Here is a 20,749-nt window from a genome sequence, read left to right as displayed (position 1 = left end):
TGAGCCGACCATCGTCCGTCGTCCACCAAAGCACCACCTCGCAATACCACACGACACATCCTCATTGTCGCATTCATAGCATCCCGAGACAGGAGCTGTTCGGCTGCTCACACCAACAAAGCTAGCTCTCTGGTGTAGCTCCCGAGCTGCGATACCCGCTGTGGCTCACTCGCGATGGCCCCACCGGGCGTGATCGCCCACCCTCACTCCTCAAACGGTCTCGCAGTTGCTTCATCCTCCTCATCTGCAACGACGAACACCGTGGGCGTCTCTGCTGAAGCTCTCACACGCATCTTCAGCAACCTCAAGTCAAAAGATGAATTGACGAGGATCTCTGCGGGCAGGGAGCTTGGCCACTATGTCACCCTTGCAGCGCCAGGCCTGCAAGGCGATTCCCTCAATGTCTTCAACAACGACCTCAATCGTCGTATCTTCGAGCTAACTCACAGCCCAAATGCTCACGAGAAGCTTGGCGGTATCATTGCCATTGAGTCTCTCATTGACTTGGAGAGCGAAGACAATTCTGCAAGATTGTACCGCTTCTACCAGTACCTCAAACCCAACCTTCCTTGCAATGATCCTCAAGTGATGATAGCAGCATCGAAGGCCTTGGGAAGAGTGTCAAAGATCGGAGGTCACTCCCTCGGAGATCAATTCATCGAATTCGAAGTGCTACGAGCCTTGGACTTCTTACAAGCCGGCGATCGGAATGAGTCCGGAAGGTACGCAGCTGTGCTCATCATCCGCGAGATGGCTCGCAACGTTCCCCACCTCTTCCACGTATATGTCCCGCGAGTGCTAGAGCGCATCTGGGTAGCGCTGAGGGACACACGCTTGATGGTCAGAGAGGGAGGCGCTGAAGCACTAGGGGCTTGTCTGCAGATCATTGCTGCCAGGGAAAAGCAGATGGGCACTCAGCTTTGCGAATTGATCGATGAAGAGGCAGAGAAGGGGCTTAAACAACCTGCCGTTGAGACTGCTCATGGGAGTATGATGGCGGTGCAAGAGCTATTGCAGCACTCCAGGAGTTTCATGAAGTCCCGCTTCCATAGAGTTTGCGAGCTCATATTGCGTCTCCATAGGACCAAAGACCCTCTGATTAAGCGAACAGTGACAAGTATGATACCAGTCTTAGCCAACTACGATCCCCAATTTTTCGGCGACACACACCTTTACGAGGTCATGAATATGCTGACTGATCAGCTGAGGAAAGACAGGGACAAGGCGACCAAAGAATCGACCACTCAGATCTTCGAGACCATTGGACTGGTCTCAGCGGCCATGGGGACCAGGATGAAGCAATATATTGACTCTGTTCTGGCTTGCGTCAAGGATGCGCTACAGAGCCGAAACAACAACAAGCAAAGGAATGCTACTACCGTACCGGAGGCTCCGGTCTTCTTCTGCATTGGGCATTTGGCGGCAGCTGTTGGTCCCCACCTGACAAAGTACATGCACGAATTGCTTGATCTGATGTTCGCATGCGGGCTGAGCGAAGCTCTAGTGATGGCACTGGAAAGGCTCGTGAGAGCAATTCCTCCTTTGCTGCGAATCGTGCAAGATCGTCTGCTGGACATGCTCTCGATGACCCTGATTGGTCAGCCCTACCGAGCGCTCGGGGCACCCAATCCTTTCATACGTCACAATGCCGAGATCACTGTCCCGACATCAAACATGGCAACCATCACCGTAGCGCTGGAGACGCTTGGAGCATTCGATTTCAGTGGACACATCCTCAATGAGTTTGCAAGAAATTGCACCCTCCCTTATCTCGAGGATGATAACTCGGAAATCCGGAAGGCTGCTGCTGTAACATGTGCACGGCTCTTCAGTCATGATCCAATCTGCTACCAAACCAGCATGCACGCAATCGAAGTTGTCAACGATGTCCTTGACAAGCTCATGACCGTTGGAATCGCAGATCCCAATGCAGAGCTACGCAAGACCGTCTTGTCCGCCTTGGACGAGCGATTTGATCGACATCTCGCCCAGTCCGAGTATGTACGGTCTCTGTTCGTGGCACTGAATGACGAAAATTTCGCTGTGCGAGAGATCGCCATTATCATCATCGGAAGACTGGCCAAGCACAATCCTGCCTACGTCATGCCCTCGCTACGGAAGGCCCTCATTCAGCTACTGACGGAGCTCGAGTACTCTACTGTAAGCCGCAACAAGGAAGATGCTGCTAAGCTTCTTACCGAGGTCTTCAGGGCTTCCTCACGTCTGGTCAAGTCCTATGCATTGCCGATGCTGGAGATCCTGCTTCCTCGAGCCAATGACCCAAGTCCAGGGGTAGCAGCACGTGTCATGGAGTGCCTTGGGGAGCTTGCCAAGGTCGGCGGAGAAGACTTGCTTCCTCACGTAGAGCAGCTCGTGAAGCTAGCCATAGAGCAGCTTGCTGGCCATTCGGCTGCTCAGGCCTCCACAATGAAGAGAGACGCCGCGCTCAGAACGTTGGGTTTAGTAGCGTCAAATACTGGTCATGTCGTGGAGCCATACCTGAAGTATCGCAACTTGCTCGCCACCATAGTCAAAATTCTCAGAACAGAGAATTCTCCGGCTGTGCGGCGCGAGTCCATCCGAGTCATGGGCATTCTGGGTGCGCTTGATCCCTATCGCTACAAAGTACTCGAAAAGCATGTAGATGACGGTATTGTGACGACTACGCAAGGCGGCGGAGCGATTGGAGCCGGGGAAGTTACCAACAAGGACTCGCTGCCCACGGATCTACTGGAAATGGCCATGACGATGGGCACCTCGTCCGACGAGTTCTACCAGTCGGTCACCATCGAGGCACTCCTTGCCATTCTCAAAGACCTGACATTACCCGTGCATCATCATGCCGTCATTGAGGCAATCATGTACATGTTCAAGACCCAGGGGATGAAGTGTGTGCCCTTCCTGCCGCAGATAATTCCTGCGTTCCTTGATGTCATCAAGAATTGCACCACAAGCTTGGCCGAATTCTACTGGCAACAGCTGGGCATCCTGATCAGTATCATCAAACAACACGCCCGCAACTACCTGAATGAGATCTTCGGTCTCGTGCGCGAGCATTGGTCTTCTGCATCAAATACACACATCATACAGCTCACCATCGTTTCCGTGGTAGAGGCGGTCGCAAAGGCTCTCGAGGGCGAATTCAAGAGCTACCTCCCAATATTGCTGCCGAACATGCTCCAGACGTTCCAGGGCGAGCTCAATCAGAAACGCCAACAGCCTACGCTGATGAGGATACTACACGCCTTTACTGTGTTCGGATCCAGCATCGAGGAGTATCTTCATCTGATATTGCCACCTGTAGTCGAACTCTTCGAGCGACCCGATGCTTCTCTTCAGCTCCGTAAGACTGCCATCACCACTGTGGCACAGCTCACTCGCAAAGTGAACTTCTGTGATCACGCCTCGAGAGTCATTCAGCCCCTCGTCCGTATCCTCAAGGGCAACAACAGCGAGCTGAGAGTTGCAGCGCTGGACACTCTCGCAGCACTAATCTACCAACTCGGTCCCTCGTACGCCATCTTTGTACCTGTTGTCAACAAGGTCGTTGCTCAGAATCGTATCCCTCACGCGAAGTATGACACTCTTGTCAGAAAGCTTCTGGATGGGGAGAAGTTCCCGCCGGAGCTCGGACCAACAGACGGAGCTCTGGAAGACAAGACGGACGATGCTCCATTGGCCGAGGCCACCAAGATGAGTGTGAATCAATTGCATCTCAGGCAAGCGTGGGACACGTCCAAGATTTCGACCGCAGATGACTGGCGGGAGTGGTTGCGGCGAATGGCCGTCGAGTTCATGCGGGAGTCGCCCTCACACGCCCTACGAGCTTGTCGCAGCTTGGCCGATGTCTATCACCCCCTCGCTTACAACTTGATGAACACAGCGTTCGTCTCGTGTTGGCCAGAGCTTTTCTCCCACTATCAAGACGATCTGGTTCGCGCGATCGAGACGGCATTTGACGCTCCGGAGGTGCCAGATGAAGTGGTCATGCGACTACTCAACCTCGCTGAATTCATGGAGCACGACGACAAAGCCCTGCCGGTTGACATTCGCCTTCTCGGTCAAAAAGCCTTCAAATTCCACTCGTACGCAAAGTCCCTACACTACTACGAGTCAATGTTCCTTTCAGGTCCTTCGGCTGACATTGTCGAGAATCTGATCGACATCAACAGTCGACTTGGCAATCAAGACGCTGCTTTTGGCACCTTGACGTATGCCAGGGAACAGTTGGACATTGTACACCATGAAGAATGGTTTGAAAAGCTCGGTCGATGGGAGGACGCGTTGGTCGCCTACGATCGCAAGGCAGCGGCGACGGGCTCTGAACCACTCGAATCGACTTTCGGCAGGATGCGTTGTCTTCACGCCCTTGCTGAGTGGGAAAATCTTTCCACATTGGTCCAGGATAAGTGGGTCACAGCATCGGGTTCGGAGAGGACGCAGATGGCTCCATTGGCCTGTGCAGCAGCATGGGCACTCGGCCAGTGGGATGCCATGGAGGAGTTCATCGCCTCGATGAGGTCTGACTCATCGGAACGATCCTTCTATCGTGCCATCTTGCACGTGCATCGATCACAGCGTCAGCAGGCTAACAAGCATATCACTCGTGCGCGAGATTCGCTCGACCAAGAACTGACGGCTCTCATCAACGAGAGCTATACACGAGCATATGGGCTCCTGGTGAGGACGCAAATGCTGTCTGAGCTAGAAGAGGCTCTCATCTACAAGCTCGATTACCGTGAGCAGCCCGACAGACAGGCTACGATGCGGTCAACCTGGATGAAGAGGCTGAAAGGCTGTCAACCAGATGTCGAGGTATGGCAGAGGATCCTGTCCGTCCGCTCTATTGTGTTGACACCGGCCGATGACACCGAGACTTGGATCAAATTTGCCAATCTTTGCAGAAAGTCAGGTCGGATGGTTCTCGCAGAGAAGACCCTGAATTCTCTATTGGGTCCGGATTCAACTGCCAACGGCGGGCAGATGGATACACACTCCCCATCGAATGCAGCTGGCGGACCAAAAGCGCCGCCACAAGTCATCTACGCTCACTTGAAGTTCATGTGGGCTAGCGGTGCCAAGCTGGAAAGTCTGAACTATCTGCGCGACTTCACTGTGAATCTAGCGGAGGACCTTGGTCTTCATGGCATTGACGAGCGTGGAAATTTGGTTCAGCCAGATTGGCAAGCTTCGCCCAAGCTCGCCGAGTATGCCCGTCTGCTTGCGAGGTGCTACTTCAAGCAGGGAGAGTGGCAAGCTGCACTGAACGAAGACTGGGTCACCGACGATTCTCTGAACGTTATCAACTCGTACCATCGCGCTACTGAATTGGACCGCAGCTGGTACAAAGCATGGCATGCCTGGGCGCTGGCCAATTTCGATGTGATCTCGCATCACGAGCGATTGGGCAATGACATTACCCCTCAGATGATCGCCGCCAGCATCGTGCCCTCGGTACAAGGATTCTTCAGGTCCATTGCCCTCGCCAGTGGCAATTCACTACAAGACACACTGCGTCTCTTGACTCTCTGGTTCAAATTTGGCTACCAAGAGAACGTAGCCGAGGCGGTGTCTGAAGGCTTTAACAGTGTCATTGTGGATACGTGGCTCGAGGTGGTTCCACAAATTATCGCTCGTATCAACATGCCATCGGCGCGAGTCCGTCGATTGATTCACCACCTGCTCTCCAACGTCGGAACTGCTCATCCTCAGGCTCTTGTGTATCCATTGACCGTCGCTGCCAAGTCGCCGAGTCTGCAGCGAATCCAGGCTGCCATGGCGATCATGAACAATGTCAGAGAGCACAGTCCTCGCCTTGTTGAGCAAGCGCTGTTGGTCAGCAACGAGCTCATTCGAGTCGCGATTCTATGGCATGAGCTATGGCACGAGGGTCTGGAAGAGGCGTCTCGACTCTACTTCACCGAACACAACATCGATGGCATGTTCGCCACTCTGGAGCCGCTCCACGAAGCCCTTGAAAAGGGCCCCGAGACACTGCGAGAGACGTCCTTTGTTCAGACACATGGCCGAGACTTGGCAGAGGCTCGGGAGTATGGTCGCCGCTACCGTCAGCACGGAGAGATCGGCGACCTGAATCAGGCTTGGGATCTCTACTACCATGTCTTCAAGCGCATCGCGAAGCAGCTGCCCGCAACTAATTCGGTCCAGCTGGACCTGCAGTATGTCTCGCCTAAGCTGTTGGCACTGCGCAACCTCGAATTGGCAGTGCCAGGTACCTACCACAGTGGCCAGCCGATTGTGCGCATCAGCACATTTGAGCAGACCGTCTTGACCATCTCGTCGAAGCAGCGGCCACGTCGACTGAAGATGAAGGGAAGCGATGGCAGGACTTACCAGTATCTACTGAAGGGCCACGAGGATCTTCGACAGGATGAACGTGTCATGCAATTGTTCGGGCTTGTCAACACGCTCTTGTCAATCGACTCTGAATGCTACAAGAGGCGTCTGGACATCCGACGATATCCAGTCATCCCGCTCTCGCCCAACACGGGAATGCTGGGTTGGGTAGAGAATACGGATACACTGCACGTCTTGATCAAGGAGTACCGAGAGCAGCACAAGATCCTGCTCAACATTGAACATCGTCTGATGCTACAGATGGCGCCAGACTACGATCACATCCCTCTGCTGCACAAGGTGGAAGTATTCGAATATGCTTTGGACAACACACCCGGCCAGGATCTGTACAGGGTCCTCTGGTTGAAGTCTCACAGTTCCGAGGCATGGCTCGAGAGGAGGACGAACTACACGCGCTCACTGGCAACGTCATCGGTGGCGGGCTACATCCTCGGTCTGGGCGATCGTCACCCGAGCAATCTGCTCTTGGACCGCCTGAGTGGCCAAATTATCCATATCGACTTTGGTGACTGCTTCGAGGTAGCACGTCAGCGACCCAAGTTCCCAGAGAGGGTGCCCTTCCGCCTGACCAGGATGCTGGTGAATGCAATGGAAGTGGGAGGTGTGAAGGGTGCCTTCAAGGTGACGTCGGAGAATGTCATGCGGGTGCTACGGGACAACAAGGAAAGTGTACTCGCCCTCCTCGAGGCATTTGTACACGATCCTCTGATCAGCTGGCGTCTCGTGGCGGACGAGGCGAATGAGCAACAGCGTGCTCCTGACGCTAGCGAGCACGAAGGTGTTGGGGTGGGTGGAGCGGGACCGCGACAGATGGGCGATGTGAGGAATCAGAGGGCGCTGGAGGTGGTGAGGCGTATTCAAAACAAGCTCAACGGCAGGGACTACGGACCCCAGCCGTTGAGCGTTTCGGAGCAGATGAGTAGGTTGATCGAGGAGGCTACCAACAATGAGAATCTCGCAGGAGCATTCATTGGATTCTGTAGCTTCTGGTAAGAAAAGGGGGCAGAGGGAGAGAATCATTGGAAGCAAATCTTGTCATCATACCAATATTGTTCCGGCTCCCTGTAGTGTACACAATGCATTGGTCTTTCGATACAACCTTGCCATTTGTGTTCAAGGATGCTGTGTTCCACCGCAATCAGCTCGCAGGGAGGTCGCATCAGGAGGGCGTCGGTTAATCGGTGCGGAGAAGCTTCCTATCAGGTACGGACATGATCGCCCCTGCGCTTTACACCCGGCTCTGCCTCGCAGAAGGCCGGCAGTCTCACAAATGGAGCGGAGCACCAGAAGACTGGGAAAGTCAGTGCGGACGGACGGTGTTTGTATACAAGTACAATTTCAGTCTGGGGTCTATAAGATAGTAGTACATCACAGCCGAAGGCGTTGAGTTGGAGGTGGCTGCAGTAGAAAGACGCTCTTTTTTCCCGGGCCCTTGGCCTGGCCCTGGGATGGGGTATAGGGAAACAATCGAGGCAGCTGCCTGCCGAGCGAGACCTTCAGAGAACGGAAGGACTCCTCAGTACTCGATGTCCTTCTTTTCTGTACTTTCAGAGTGAAGTGATGTCTCGGTAGCGGACTTCGAGTAGGACATTGGTCCATTCGACCCATTCGGGACGTGCAATCGCTGATCGATCCTGCCCACCAGGTAGGTGAATAGGATGCAGACGTCCATAGCAAAATTGAAGCAGTAGAAGGCTGCCTTGGAGTCCCACCAAGCTGGATTCGATGCAAGAGGTGCCTGTGCCCAGGTAGTGCCGGTACGGAATCCTGACTGAATGCAAGCAAAGGTAATGCCGAGGGCGAGAACGACAGCCTTGCCGTTCCACGAGTGACGCCCAAAGGGGTCCTTGGGCTGACCGGGTCGTGTCATGGCATACGCCAAGAGGAAGGCAGAGCTGACGGCGACGACCAAGAAGTAGGTCTGAGCGATTCTCGACATGATGGTAGCTCCGCGCTGAATGTGTGCAACTCGAGGCTCCTTGACGCGCAGCACAATCAGGACGATGAGGGGAATCAAGGCAATGCAACCCCATAGCAGGATTGCGTTGAGCTTCCTGACAATGGGGTTCCAGCCGAAGCTAGGGTGGGCGCTGCGAACCATTCGCCATGCGAAGAAGTTGTTCATGATGTAGACGAGCAAAATTCCAGCATTGAGGAAAACGCTGGCAACCAGACTGATGTCCGAATCGCCAGGACGTGTGGCCCAGACCAGTCGGAATACACAGGCTGTAATCCTAGACATTGTGAAACCGAAGCAGAGACCACTGAAGATGAACTTGTGACCACGTCGCTTGTTGATCTGGAAAAGCGTCATGTGACCAGCTGCTAGTAGAACAAAGATGGCCAGAAAGACGGCGCAAATGGGTACATCGACGCTGACTGTGGGGACACCGCCCACGACGGCGAGGAGTTGTGCAGTCGAGGCAGACATGGTAGACTTGATGAGCTGCTGGTGGAGTAGATCTGAGTGATGGATGAGAAGCTGTGGAGAAGGATGGGGAGTCGAAAGCGATGAACTCTACATGTGCCTTTTTATAGACCTTCGCTTCCACCCCAATCAACATTATCCGTGAGAGTATGGCATTTGCAACTACCGGCGGCGGGTCAGCTGAACGGCAGTCCAAAGCCGCGGTGTGGCTTGGCGTGGATATCTGAGAAGGCGGGAGTAGGCCCGATGTGTGGCGCGCCTGGTCATTTCCGCTCTACCTGTTCCCGCCCTGAGCGGGAACCGGGAACCGCATAGTGAGCCTTCGCCAAGCACAAGGAAGCGGTACCTCGCCCGATCAGCCTCATCTCTGGCGACGCTTGAACCCGTGCGGAAGGGCGACTGAGCCTCATTGATACGTACGACCGAAACGACGCTGATTGACAAGGAGGAAAGCTAAATGGAACAGTAAGCACAACTTAAGTCCGGCTAGACATCAGATGGTTCGGCCTGTAAGTGGTCGAGGAGGGCAACGAGGCCATTGTCATGAACCGCACCTTGGGGTGTTTGCGGCAACGCAGCTGCTTAAAAGTGGTCGTCATCGTCGTCGTCGTCGTCGCCCATGTGTGGACTCAGCAGCTGAGCGGACGCTGCCTCGTCGCTGGAGGATACGGTCTTTGAGCGCCACGTGCGTCTCGTCCCTGACTGTACGTGATCGGACATTTGTGCGCCACGCCCGCGCCAGTCTCGCTCGCGGGCGTCAAGGCCAACCGAAGGCAGGAATTCGGTCGGCCCGACGGCCACGGCCGGCGACCGCCTGGAGCAATCTGTGGAGTCCGTGAGCGTCAATCCTCCTGTTCATCGCGACATCATCACCTCATAGCAGCAGTATCGGCGGAAGGACGCACATGGCCAACGTGGACGCAAGGCTTTCCACGTCCCCATCCACCACTAGCAGATCCGCAGGCGCAGAGCCCAACTCTTCAGCTCAGCGAGATCATCACCCAGACCCCAAATCTGTTCCAAGGAGACCTTCGCCTTTTGATCTGTACACATCGTCTGCTGCGACTGCTTCCACATCCTCTGCTGCCGTCAAGGTTGAAAGTGATGACAGAAGGCAAGTTGCAGCTCACGCTGCAGCGGAAGAGGCCAATAGCGAACAAAGTAGGTACTTGAAGAGGAAAGAGCAGAACAGGTTGGCCCAGAGGAGACATCGCGAGAAGCAGCGTCAAGACATTGAAGCCAAGAGACGGCGTAAGAGCGACAGTGGTGAAAGCAGCGGTCAAGAAGCCGAAGACGTGCCTCAGGCAATACCGCCTGCGTCCCATGGACGGACAGCAGAGCATGCTGAAGCTCCTTCAGGGCGCAGGAGGATGCGGAAGAGGCGGGTAGTCGAGGGGGCAGCCATGTCACCTGCTTCCTTTGCCTTTGATGCTGCGTCTGTCAATCCCGGGGCCAGCTCAGCGTTCACGTACGTAAATGGTGGCTCGGCTTCCCAGGCGCAATTGACGCAACAAGGTAGTCTTCCTGATGCCCTCTATCCGGATCTATCTGCATCTTCCGTACCTGGCGAAGCCCGTTTGAGCCTCTCTACTCCGACATCCGGGACCGCATCCACACCCTCATACGATGCTCAACGCGGCTTCTACGATGATAGCTCGCGTCAGACGGCCGCTTCTTCCTTTGCGGTTGACGGAAGCGTCCCATGGCCGGAGAACACACCCTGGGATTGGCCTAATGCCGGAACACTGAGCGCAGGATCTCAGCCAATCTCCGGCAGCATATCTAGACCACCGGAGCAAGTACAGCTCCCCATCGCCCATCATCCGTCTCAGCACGATTCCGCCCTTCAATCATGGCAGATAAATGGCAATACGGCGACGACACAGAATGATCACTACCGGATACAAAGAAATCAAGAACAGGCCATGCGCCACTTTGTTTCCCTTGTTTCTCAGTCGATCCCATGGATGGATCATCTCCTCGCACCTAGGTGGGATATGATCAAGGTTCTCAAGCAGGCTGCAGAGCAGCTTGGACTGATGCAAGACTATCTAGAGGAAGATGAGTCGATTTCCTTCCTTGACGGTGACTACCGAGTTGCCTCTAGGAACTCCATCAGTGCGATAGATGATCAGCAGGACATACCCTCAGCGGACATCCAAGCGCACGCTGGCGAACAAGTACACCCTTCACCCGAGAAGACCGACTGGCGACTTTCTCAGCCAGCAGATGCTACGGGGGGAAGCACCGGTGTGACGATAAGCGTGCTCCGATGGACAGGATGGCCGTCGAACATGAAGCCTTCCAGGCTTTCCGGCGTCGTACCGCATCATCCGTTCTTGGTGAGTCTGAGTCTGCTTTCGTCTACTCACTGCTTCGCTCTCACCGCAATTGCTCATTGCTAACCCGCTCCTCCACTTGATCTCCCTGCTCTCCGTGTAGGATCTCGCTTTCCCCTGGCCCAACCTACGGGACAAGGTCTTCGCCGCCATTGCATGCGACTTCCTCATCGAGAAGCGCTTCTGTGACGACGTCTGGCCAGGCCAACCGGTCGAGGACGGTGCTTTTCCCGAACCGCCCTATACCGTGCACGGAGATGATGCTTTTGACCCCGCAGGCTACGAGATCTCCAACCGCTTCGCCCTGCGCTACGGTCCGCTACTCGACGCCTCCATCTTCCGCAGGACGAATTGGTGGAGGAGACAGCAGGGCAAAGAGGAGCTGCCGCGGTCCATCTTGGACCTGGCAAATTACTTTGAGACCTTCTTCGCAGCGCAGATTCGCCATTTATTGCAACCAGCACATCACCCCGCGCCGATGAGACCGCCTGTGTCGCTACCGTGGCCTCTGCAGCTGTTGGGTAGCGGGACGTCCATGCTGAATGGTCAAACGCAGACGATGCCGATTCAAGAGCTCCATTAAGAGACAGAGAGCAGGGGAGGAGACTAGACACTTGCCCTCGTATCGGTCTCGATGTTGATCGGGCTCATATCATTCTCCTCCCATCTATACAATTATATACCTTTCCATTTGTGGTAGACACCGCTTCGGCTTTGTCCGTTTTCCTTCGTCGATATGTGCGACACTTGAATGGTAGAGATTATGCGTGACATTATAGCGGCGTTGTCTGGCCGATTGTCCATCACCGTGCTCGGTGGTACACAGCTCGATTTGAGCTACACATCTGCTCTTATCCGACCCTCGCCTTGCCTTCCCACTCCTCCCAAAACCGCTCCTCCTCTGGTAGCATACTCCCTTCTTCCTCAACAATCGATTGGGCAAAGCGCCTCGCATCAAGTGCCACTCCCCATCCTGCGGCAGACCCTTTGGCAAATCGGCCTGCATTGACCGCGAGGACGGCCAGCTCTGCGTCTGCCTCTCCAGGTGCACCGCCCCCGCCCTGACCTCTCCTCCAAACGGCCCTGGCGAGCGTTAGAATCGCCTCGCCCATTGTGTCCACTGCGTCCCAGCCCCCAGGCGGGATCTCTCCGAGTACTGCATCCAGCTGCGCCTTGGCGGCAACGGGTGTCTGGCGGGGTGGGGCAGGCTCGTACACCCAAGTCAGGCCAACTTCCCCTAGAGCTCGACGGGCGTAAATGCGGGCGTTGTCCCGGATCGTGGCACGAGAGGTGGAGCTGACGACGACTGCTGGGGACTGCGAAGCATTGCTGGTAGAGACGTACTGGGGGTCCCCTCGCAGCAGACAGAGGGAGGCCAGAGCGGTGAAGACTTGACAGCGCAGTAGAGTGGTAGGATTTGCTGAAGCGCGAGCACCTAGGACAGCAGCAGCTCCGCCAGGACCTGTAGTATCCAGAAGGGAAAGCGCTAGAAGGTAGGCTTGAGAGGCGCTGTTGGCCAAGGACCAAGACAGTCGAGTAGAAGCAGCTGAGGTAGTCGAGGCTCCACTTGCGTCCGGTACAGCAGCGAGGCGTAGCAACGTCCGGGCTAGTGTCATAGCTTGTTCAGCAGACGATGTGACCTCGTCGACTCTCATCTGGTAGAACTCCCTCCTACGCGACTCTGGTATTGAGCTAGCCGTCGTCATCAGCGCCTCCTTGGCTGCAGGTGTGAGCAACGCTTGCAAAGAGGCAAGACGAGCTTGAGCGAGCTCTGTAATCTGAAGGCCAAGGCCAGCTAGTGCTTGTCCGTCTGCTGCTCTGAGCGCCAGATCTACACTACTTGTGGCTACAGCCACTTCGCCTTCCAGCGCATCTCTACTGAGCTGATTGATACCTTGTAACCATTCGTCATTGGGACTCGCCCTTTCTCCCCATCCGCATGCCGCATCACATTGCTGCACAAAGTCCTCCGCTCGAGCAACGATGCCCGCCATACGCTCTCTGACCTGCTCTAGATCCTCCGAGGACTTTGCCAGTGGAAGCAAAATATCAAGAAGAATGTTGTGCAGCGAATGGTAGGTCTCAAGTAGTGAGGAGGGCACAATGAGAGAGGAAGCGTACTGGGCTGATGGCGACCCGATGTCCTCTTGCTCTATCGCCCCAAGCCGTTCGTCTTGGTCTGCGTCCATACTGGCAGACTCAGTCTCTGCTTCAATGCCATTCTGACTTCCTTGCAGGGCGGACGTCTCGTCTTGTAGCTGAGATTTGAGTACAGTCTCTTGCTCTCTGGCTACCATGCTTTCGTACAGCTGATAGGCTTCTGACGCTACCGCGGCCGCTCTAGCCTCGCTCGTATGATCTTCGCCAGCCTCGCCAGTTAAAGCATCTGCCTGGGCCTGCAGGGATGCTGCAAGATTCGATACAATGTCAAGCATGAAAGGGCTAGGCGACGAGGAGGAGGACGCACCTTGCGCTCCTCCCCTCTGTTCCAAATGTGCAGCCCTCTTGTAAGATGCAACGCTCTCCTCCAGCACCTGTGCCTTTCTATCAAGCATGACGAAGCCGCTGCCTATGAGATACAGCACTCTTCCGGCATTATAAGCCGCATCAGCTGCCTCTTCTCCCTGCGGGTCGAGCCGCACAGCGAGAGCGTAGAGACGAGCGGCCTCCTGATAATTCCGAAGGGCTTTGTTGCCATACGCAGCTCGCTCGCCGCGTTCCTCCGCTTCGATGCCGAGCGCGATTGCTTCGGAAGGGTCTGTAGGATCTACCACTACGTTGGATGCTCGGCTGTTGGCATGGCGAGACGATGAGGAGGAAGCTTTGGGTGCTTTTGGCATATTGGCTGTAGGTAGAGAATCTGCAGGAAGAAGCTACATTACAGTCCAAAATCTTTTTCTGTGCATTGAGCGTCCGCTTTCCGCCCCCCGCCTCCACAAGCTGCGCGAGAAGCATGATCTGTGTGACATACTCGAGGCCTCAGCTGGCCCTCACAATCTTGCCGAGGCAGCTTTCGGCCTTATACCTGGTATGTCTGTCTTCTCCTGATCTGTCCGCAACACTCCAGCCGCCTCCAGCGATTGCAGCGTGTACCTGTCGGGCAACGCAGCTCGCTGTAGCGCTCTATAGACCAGTGTCCTCCCCTCCATGGCTGCCCCCCAGCTTTGCTGATACCCATACCCGCCAAAGCCATACCCTAGAACGACCTTGGCTCCATCTATCTGCTTGTGCGTCCATTCTTCGAGGATAGGACCCCCTTTGCGAGATGGGCGGAGACCTACGTTGAGGCCGATGATGTCCACATCCTCTGTTCGGGGAGACACGCCAGGAGGGGGTCGCTTTGACGGAGGCAGAAGAGAGGGACAGATCTGCAGGGCCCGTTGAAGGATTGCACGAGTGGTCTGCTCGTTTGGTGATGGTTCACTGTAGCACAGGAGATGATGAAATCATTGTCAGAATCGCTCAGCTGCACTTCGTCACACGACTGTACTGCCTTGTACTTACGTTTTGCCAACTTCTCTAGTACCGCCAACGATGAACTCCCCTCCCCCACGAGGGATAATGTAGAGGTCCCTCTCTCCGTTCTCATTCATGCGACTGATAGCCGGCCAGAGAGGGTACTCCTCACTGCCATCAGCTCCTTCATACCTTAACCAGGGCGCTCGCACGAGGATTGTCTGGCCCCGTACAGGGAAGACTTTGTCGTCTCTGAGCTCTGCGAGATGACCAGCGCCTAGCCCAGGTGAGGCAAAGATCAAGCTCGGCTGGGACCAACTGCCAGGCAGACCATCGGCCGCTGCCTGTCTTGCCTCTGCCAGGGAGCTGACCCGACGCTTGATAGCTCTTCCCCCCAAGGCCAGGAAGCGTTCGTATAGGAGTGGAAGGTACACTGGAACGTTATAGTCGATGGTGTTGAAGTAATATGCCTGCTGAGAGGGTAGCGAAGTCGAAGGTTGGAAAAAGGAGCCCTGAGAAGCGGGGTCGAGACCCCCGGACTCGCTGTAGTGAGAGTATATCTTGAGGGCACCTCTCATCATCGCTTCTGTACTCGTTCTGGGGGTACGAGTTGGAAAGAGCTCAACCTGTCTGACCCAGCACAGAGGTGGAATCGTCTCCTCTTCATGGGTAGCGCTTGAGCTATGGGCACTCGTCGTGGACCAGCTGTGCTGTTTGTCGAGCTTCATGATTTCTTTCAGCACGCGAAAGGAATCTTGCTCCCACCTGGCTTCACGCTGGCTCGATGGGCTGGAGACGTGATGAGCTCCAGCCCAAGACGATGCATAGCTGGCTGGAGGTCGAGACGCTTGGCCTGCACCATCCCCTGAAGAGCCGACTTGCTGCCGCTCCAGCCTCTTGACGACTGGAAGATCGGCAGCGACGATGGTCACAGCTAGCCGCTGCGCTTCTGGTACGTCTAGGAGGCACAAGGCGAGGCTGATGCCCACGACTCCACCGCCGAGGATTACAACATGAGGACGAGGTGTAGATGACTCGCTTGTAGCAGCTGCCATTGCGTGAGGATGGCCAGCAGAGAGTGATATGTCGTTATCGTGGTAGACAAGTAGTGGTAGGAGTAAGGGCTTGCATGGTCCAAGCGTTGCTCTCGAGTCACCTCGGCGCATGAATGCCGAAATCCCGAAGTTGCCGACGAATTTCTTCCCTTTCCGCTTCGACTGCCGAAGATGGTATCCATCTTTACTTTTACTCCTCACCACATCTACCGCCATGCCCACAATAGAAGAGCTCCCTGACGATACTCCGGTCTCGGTGGGAACTGCGGCTACAGAAGCTGCAGATGGTGAGCCGTCGTCTTCGACGGCTCCGCGGAGGGGTGGCATCTCGGAGGAGCTGGCGGAGAAGCTAGCGAGGCAGATGCACGCTGGGTGAGTGGGGAGGTTTGCCCAATGAGCGCTTGCCAGAGGACGAACCTTGATTGACACTGATATTCGATGTTCTTTCCAGACCTGAGGAAGCTATGAATTCATGGCTGCCAGGCAAGTCCGGCAAGACGATAGGCGAGGCCATGAAGACCTTTGACTCTGTTCCTCTGTTCATGAAGGAGCTCCCCGAAGCAAATGACGGCGGCGATGACGCAAAGGGCAGCGACGCAGCCTTGGAGGCTCTGAAGTCCCTCGCCTTTGACGGTACACCGGAAGAAGTGGCAGAGAACTTCAAGAAGCACGGAAATGACTACTTCAAGGCGAAGAGGTACCGCGAGGCGCGCGACTTTTATACCCAGGCCATCGAGTCGGATCCTCTGGGGGATGCGCTGCGTCTCTCACTCTACCTGAACCGAGCGGCGTGTAACCTGGAGATGCACAACTATCGTCTAGCCCTCAAGGACACCTCTGCCGCTCTTGGTGTGGATCCACGTTCCGTCAAGGCCTTCTATCGTGCGGCCAAGGCTCTTTCCGCCGTGGACAAGGTGGTAGAGGCCATTGACTGCTGTGATCATGGTCTGCAGATCGACGAAGGGAATGTGGACATGCTGAAGCTGAAGCATCAGGTGATCAAGGACGCTGAGAAGAAGATTCAGAGGGAGAAGGACAGTACAGAGAGGGAGAGGCGGAAGGTTGAAGGCGACAAGGCACTCAAGCAGGCCTTCTTGGTGAGTGAGAGGGTATGAGCAGCCTACGTGAGAGGTTCGCAAAATTGACAATCCTGCTCTGTCTTCCCTTCAGGCTCGCGGGCTATGGATCGAGACTTCCCCTCGTCCTCCCGACAATCCCACTCCAGCTCACTTCGACCTCTCGGAGCTGCCATCTTCGCATCCCTCCTCCTCTTCCTATCCGCTCAGCAAGACCGACCCCTCCTGGTCTCCTCCAGACCCTATTCGTACCCCTCTGGTGTTCCCCGTCATGTTCCTCTACCCTCAACACAACCAAAGTGACTTCATCAGCGACTTCCACGAAGACACGCCTCTCGGCCCGCATCTGGACCAGATGTTCCCTGCGCAGGCACGCGGGTCCCTTCCGTGGGACCCCAAGGGAGAGTATGTCTCGAGCAACCTGACGACGTATGCGAGCACGAAGCGCATGCGTCTGCTCAAGTGCGGGCGGGCCCTCTCTCTGCGGGAAGTATTGGACCAAGGAGCGAGTGAGGAGAAGGGAGCGGATGGGAGAGTGAGCAAGAGGGATGGCGTGGTGCTCAAGGATGGGATTCTCAGCTTGGTAGTGCTGCCCAAGGGGTCTGAGGCGGAGAAAGAGTGGGTGGAGAGGTTCAAGAAGACGAGAGAGGAGATGAGAGCAAAGGGGCAATTGTAGCGCTAGTGTCGGAAGGTCAGAGAAGTGGTTCACAAACATTGTCAAGTATGAGAAGTGAGACAATGTCCTTGCAAATTGCCCTTTTTGATGTGGTGCAAGTAGCACGCTATCTTGCCCTCCACGTGATTCCGTGCACGCCTTGCTTCTTTACTTTGATCCCCAGACCTCCTCAGCGACCTCCTTGAGCAGCCTCAATTTCTTGTACTGGTCCTCCTCGGTGATGGCGTTTCCGTGGTGGGTGCTTGAGAAACCGCACTGGCCGGAAATGGCGAGCTGCTTCAGACCTCCAGGAGCGTACTTTGCCGCATCGTGAATCTTTGCGACGAGCGCTGCCTTGTCCTCCATGGTGGCCAGCTTAGTAGAAACCAGACCGAGTACGACAGTCTTGTTCTCGCTGAGGTGGCCCGCGAGAGCGCTGAAGTCCTTGCCGGAACGCTCATCCTCCCACTCGAGGAAGTAGACGTCGACGTTGAGCTCGCCAAAGAGGGCCTTGGCGATGGGGGCGTAGCCCTCCTCCGAACCGGCAGCAAAGAATTGCGACTATGAGGCAGAGAACGAAAGAGGCACAGAAGGTCAGCAACACAAACGACAAGGCACACAAGAAAAAGACAGCTACTGCAGGTCGAGCTCACCTTGAAGTTACCCTTGCAGAGGTGGATGCCAATGACCATGTCCTCGGGTCGGTTCGCGAAGGAAGCATTGATGAGCTTAGCGTAGCGAGATGGCAGGGCATCAACATCCTCTCCTCGAGCAGCTGCATCCTGCCTCATCTTCGGGTCCGTCAGGTAGGCAAGGTTGGTGTCATCCATCTGCAGGTAGCGGCACCCAGCGTCGTACAGGGCCTGAACCTCCTCTCGGTAAGCGGCAGCCAAGTCGGCGAAGAAGTCATCCAAATCGGGGTAAGCTTCCTGTGAGATACCCTTCCTTCCACCTCGGAAGTGCAACATGGTGGGTGAAGGAATAGTGATCTTGATGTTGGCGTGCTGTTCAGCTGGTACAAGAGTCTTGAGGTAGTTGAAGTTGTCGACCTCAATGTTCTTCGAGTGCTTAATCTTGCCGGTGACTGTCATGGTCGGTGGCACATGCTTTCCGCTGCTTTCGAGGACACCTTCCTTTACATCGCACCCTTGTAGCATTTTCAAGAAGTCAATATGGAAGTATTGCCTTCTGAACTCTCCATCTGTGATGTCTGGTACGCCCTCGGCCAGGAGCCGCTCGACGTGTACCTTGATGTGCTCGTCCTCGACCTTGCGGAGGTCCGCCGCGCTGATCTTGCCAGCGGCAAGGGCAGCCCGGGCCTCGAGAAGCGCCTTTGGACGAAGGAAGGATCCGACGTGCTAAGAGAGAGAATGTAGAGGAAGAGAAACGTTTCAACGTGTGTTATAAGAGTGAAGCACGCCTACCGACGGTCCGGACTTACCTCGTGTCGGAATGGCGGGTTGGCGGCCAAGCGCTGAGGAGGCTGCGAGGAGGGCAAAGCTGAAGTTGACATCTTGCTGTGTAAATTTGCGATCTTTGAAGCAATTTTTCTGTACAGTCGTTGATCGTGGACTGATGGATGTAATGTGATGAAGAAGAGAAGACTTCAGGGGTGACTCTGGTGGAAGGAGTGTCTTCCATGCAGCTGACCCTCGTGCGACACCCGCCCGGATAAAGCGGAGCGCACCAAAGTCCACTTGTCACTCCGCTCTTCCGTTCCGATAGAACCCTGCATGGACAACGTCAAGCCTGGGAAATGCTCAGATGGCCTCTGTGGGCTGCTGTACAAGAGAGGATGATCCAATAGGAGAAAGCAGAAGGGCCGAGCGAAGGCTGTTGAAGACAACGTCCCACTCAGAAGCACAAAGACGACTGGGCAAGGTGTATTCATTGCGGCATCTACGAGCAGCCACCTGGTCGTTCAGTCGCGCTTCTCAAGATCCTCAGACTGTTGGTATATTGTGGCAGCATCAGGAAAGGAACACATCGTAACAAATCATTTCTGTAATTACTTTTCTCAGTACTCTGAAGGCGGATATCTTGATGGTGTCGTCGGCCGTCTGCAATCCATATACCGCGGACGGAACTGCTATGGCCGCCTTTGTGGCCGCATACTGCCTGAGTACTGCAGCTTCGTAGACAGCATCGCTCAGAGCGTGGGTGGTCGCCGCCAAGCGAGCTGGGTGGGCCGCAAGGGTGGAACGTCTTCCCACGTGACAGTCGAAGCATATGAGGGATGACACCATCTGGATGCAATTGCGATTGGCCGGCCTTGCATGCAGGGCGACGTCCAGAAGGCGACACTGTTCGTCATTGAAGAGTCTCAGAAGCTAGTCGTAATCTTCAGGCCGCTACAGAGCTGGCCTACCTCTTGACGATGGCAAGGAGAGTCCAGCCCGAATGCCCGACATGGCTTGAGGAGAGTCCGCGCCTTGACTGCGGCCAGCACTAGTCCAGACCTACCGGACGGCCTGCCTGTACCCCACTCATCGACCAGTGCCATGGACCCAATCACCCACCAGATTTGCCATGCGAGGAGAGGATGGCGCTCCTGCCAGAATGAGTCCATCAGCATCTGAATAAGGACGGCTTAGTCCTATTTCAAGCGTGACTCTCCTTGGACCGCAACAAGCTTGGCTCGACCGCAAATGGAGAGGATATGTACAGCCGCCCAAACACTTTCTATACCCGCTTAAAACCCCTTTACGGCCGCCAAGAGGCCATTCTAGACCCGTCGAGGGGGAACAGTGACCGCGAAGGTATTTGAGTGCTGAGCTCGACCACCAAACTCGCTGGACGTAGTACGAGGCTCAGCTTGCTTCCTGTTCCTTTGCTCCCACCATGGGGATCGAGAGGAACCGGAGGGCGAAGCGGTGAGCAACAGAGTACGTCACAGTCCCATTTGCTATGCGCAGCTCTGTGCTAGGGACTTAACGAAGGGATGACCAGTAGTCGGCTGTGCAGGCACAAGGTACCAGCTCAGGGACATACGAGGCAAGCTAGAGAATTCGACAACGCGTCGCTAGCCCCGCGGACTTCGGCGGCTACTTTTGAGGGTCAAGGCGGGAACCAGACAAACTCCCTGTCCCGAGTACGATGGGTGTCAGCCTTGTTGAGCTGGCCGAGCACTTCGAAGATGCACAAAACAGAATATGGCTCCACTAGTGAATCTCGAGATAGACGTCTCTGGACACTCTTCAGTGATCGGTGAGGCTCAGGCGGGAGGCGCTGGCTGGACCCTGTTTGGTCAGCCACGCGATTTCTGCATCTCAGCGTCATTTTGCCAATGCCGAGCCGCGTGCGGGGGGAGCGTGGAGTGGAGAGAAGCCAAGATCTGCATCCAGAGGCGCTACTCACCGTGG

At 55.5% G+C, this 20,749-nt stretch overlaps 7 protein-coding genes across 7 annotated transcripts; 2 read left to right on the top strand and 5 right to left on the bottom strand.

Annotated features, from left to right (window-relative positions):
- Positions 1 to 33: 33 nt before the first annotated feature.
- On the top strand, positions 34 to 7,477 carry BCV69DRAFT_280888 (putative TOR1-1-phosphatidylinositol 3-kinase). Its single transcript, XM_025491777.1, has one exon. It carries the CDS (start codon positions 175 to 177, stop codon positions 7,369 to 7,371), a length of 7,197 nt encoding a protein of 2,398 aa, XP_025350439.1. The 5' UTR covers positions 34 to 174; the 3' UTR covers positions 7,372 to 7,477.
- Positions 7,478 to 7,696: 219 nt separating this feature from the next.
- Positions 7,697 to 9,305, bottom strand: BCV69DRAFT_280887 (hypothetical protein). Its single transcript, XM_025491776.1, has one exon. The coding sequence runs from the start codon at positions 8,807 to 8,809 to the stop codon at positions 7,895 to 7,897; it is 915 nt and encodes a 304-aa protein (XP_025350438.1). The 5' UTR covers positions 8,810 to 9,305; the 3' UTR covers positions 7,697 to 7,894.
- Positions 9,306 to 9,711: 406 nt separating this feature from the next.
- Positions 9,712 to 11,728, top strand: BCV69DRAFT_276010 (hypothetical protein; the record flags this gene model as incomplete). The annotated part of the gene is made up of 2 exons (XM_025491099.1): positions 9,712 to 11,148; positions 11,249 to 11,728. The coding sequence occupies 2 exons, from the start codon at positions 9,712 to 9,714 to the stop codon at positions 11,726 to 11,728; spliced, it is 1,917 nt and encodes a 638-aa protein (XP_025350437.1).
- A 268-nt stretch (positions 11,729 to 11,996) lies between these two features.
- On the bottom strand, positions 11,997 to 13,985 carry BCV69DRAFT_310747 (hypothetical protein; the record flags this gene model as incomplete). Its single annotated transcript, XM_025494812.1, has 1 exon — positions 11,997 to 13,985. The coding sequence occupies one exon, from the start codon at positions 13,983 to 13,985 to the stop codon at positions 11,997 to 11,999; it is 1,989 nt and encodes a 662-aa protein (XP_025350436.1).
- A 150-nt stretch (positions 13,986 to 14,135) lies between these two features.
- BCV69DRAFT_297218 (hypothetical protein) lies at positions 14,136 to 15,656 on the bottom strand (the record flags this gene model as incomplete). Its single annotated transcript, XM_025494092.1, has 2 exons — positions 14,136 to 14,568; positions 14,650 to 15,656. 2 exons carry the CDS (start codon positions 15,654 to 15,656, stop codon positions 14,136 to 14,138), a joined length of 1,440 nt encoding a protein of 479 aa, XP_025350435.1.
- Positions 15,657 to 17,555: 1,899 nt separating this feature from the next.
- On the bottom strand, positions 17,556 to 18,900 carry BCV69DRAFT_245773 (UROD/MetE-like protein; the record flags this gene model as incomplete). Its single annotated transcript, XM_025490175.1, has 3 exons — positions 17,556 to 17,948; positions 18,041 to 18,745; positions 18,829 to 18,900. 3 exons carry the CDS (start codon positions 18,898 to 18,900, stop codon positions 17,556 to 17,558), a joined length of 1,170 nt encoding a protein of 389 aa, XP_025350434.1.
- Positions 18,901 to 19,669: 769 nt separating this feature from the next.
- Positions 19,670 to 20,145, bottom strand: BCV69DRAFT_113992 (hypothetical protein). The gene has a single exon (XM_025489111.1). It carries the CDS (start codon positions 19,960 to 19,962, stop codon positions 19,711 to 19,713), a length of 252 nt encoding a protein of 83 aa, XP_025350433.1. The 5' UTR covers positions 19,963 to 20,145; the 3' UTR covers positions 19,670 to 19,710.
- Positions 20,146 to 20,749: the final 604 nt, after the last annotated feature.

This window comes from Pseudomicrostroma glucosiphilum (assembly GCF_003144135.1).
Source record: "Pseudomicrostroma glucosiphilum strain MCA 4718 unplaced genomic scaffold BCV69scaffold_2, whole genome shotgun sequence".
Classification (NCBI taxonomy): Eukaryota; Fungi; Basidiomycota; class Exobasidiomycetes; order Microstromatales; family Microstromataceae; genus Microstroma; species Microstroma glucosiphilum.
This window is presented reverse-complemented; position numbering and strand designations above follow the sequence as displayed.

Excerpts from the sequence above, each read along its gene's own strand:
- BCV69DRAFT_280887 (XM_025491776.1), bottom strand. The coding sequence starts at position 8,809 with ATGTCTGCCTCGACTGCACAACTCCTCGCCGTCGTGGGCGGTGTCCCC.
- BCV69DRAFT_113992 (XM_025489111.1), bottom strand. The coding sequence starts at position 19,962 with ATGCTGATGGACTCATTCTGGCAGGAGCGCCATCCTCTCCTCGCATGG.
- BCV69DRAFT_280888 (XM_025491777.1), top strand. The coding sequence starts at position 175 with ATGGCCCCACCGGGCGTGATCGCCCACCCTCACTCCTCAAACGGTCTC.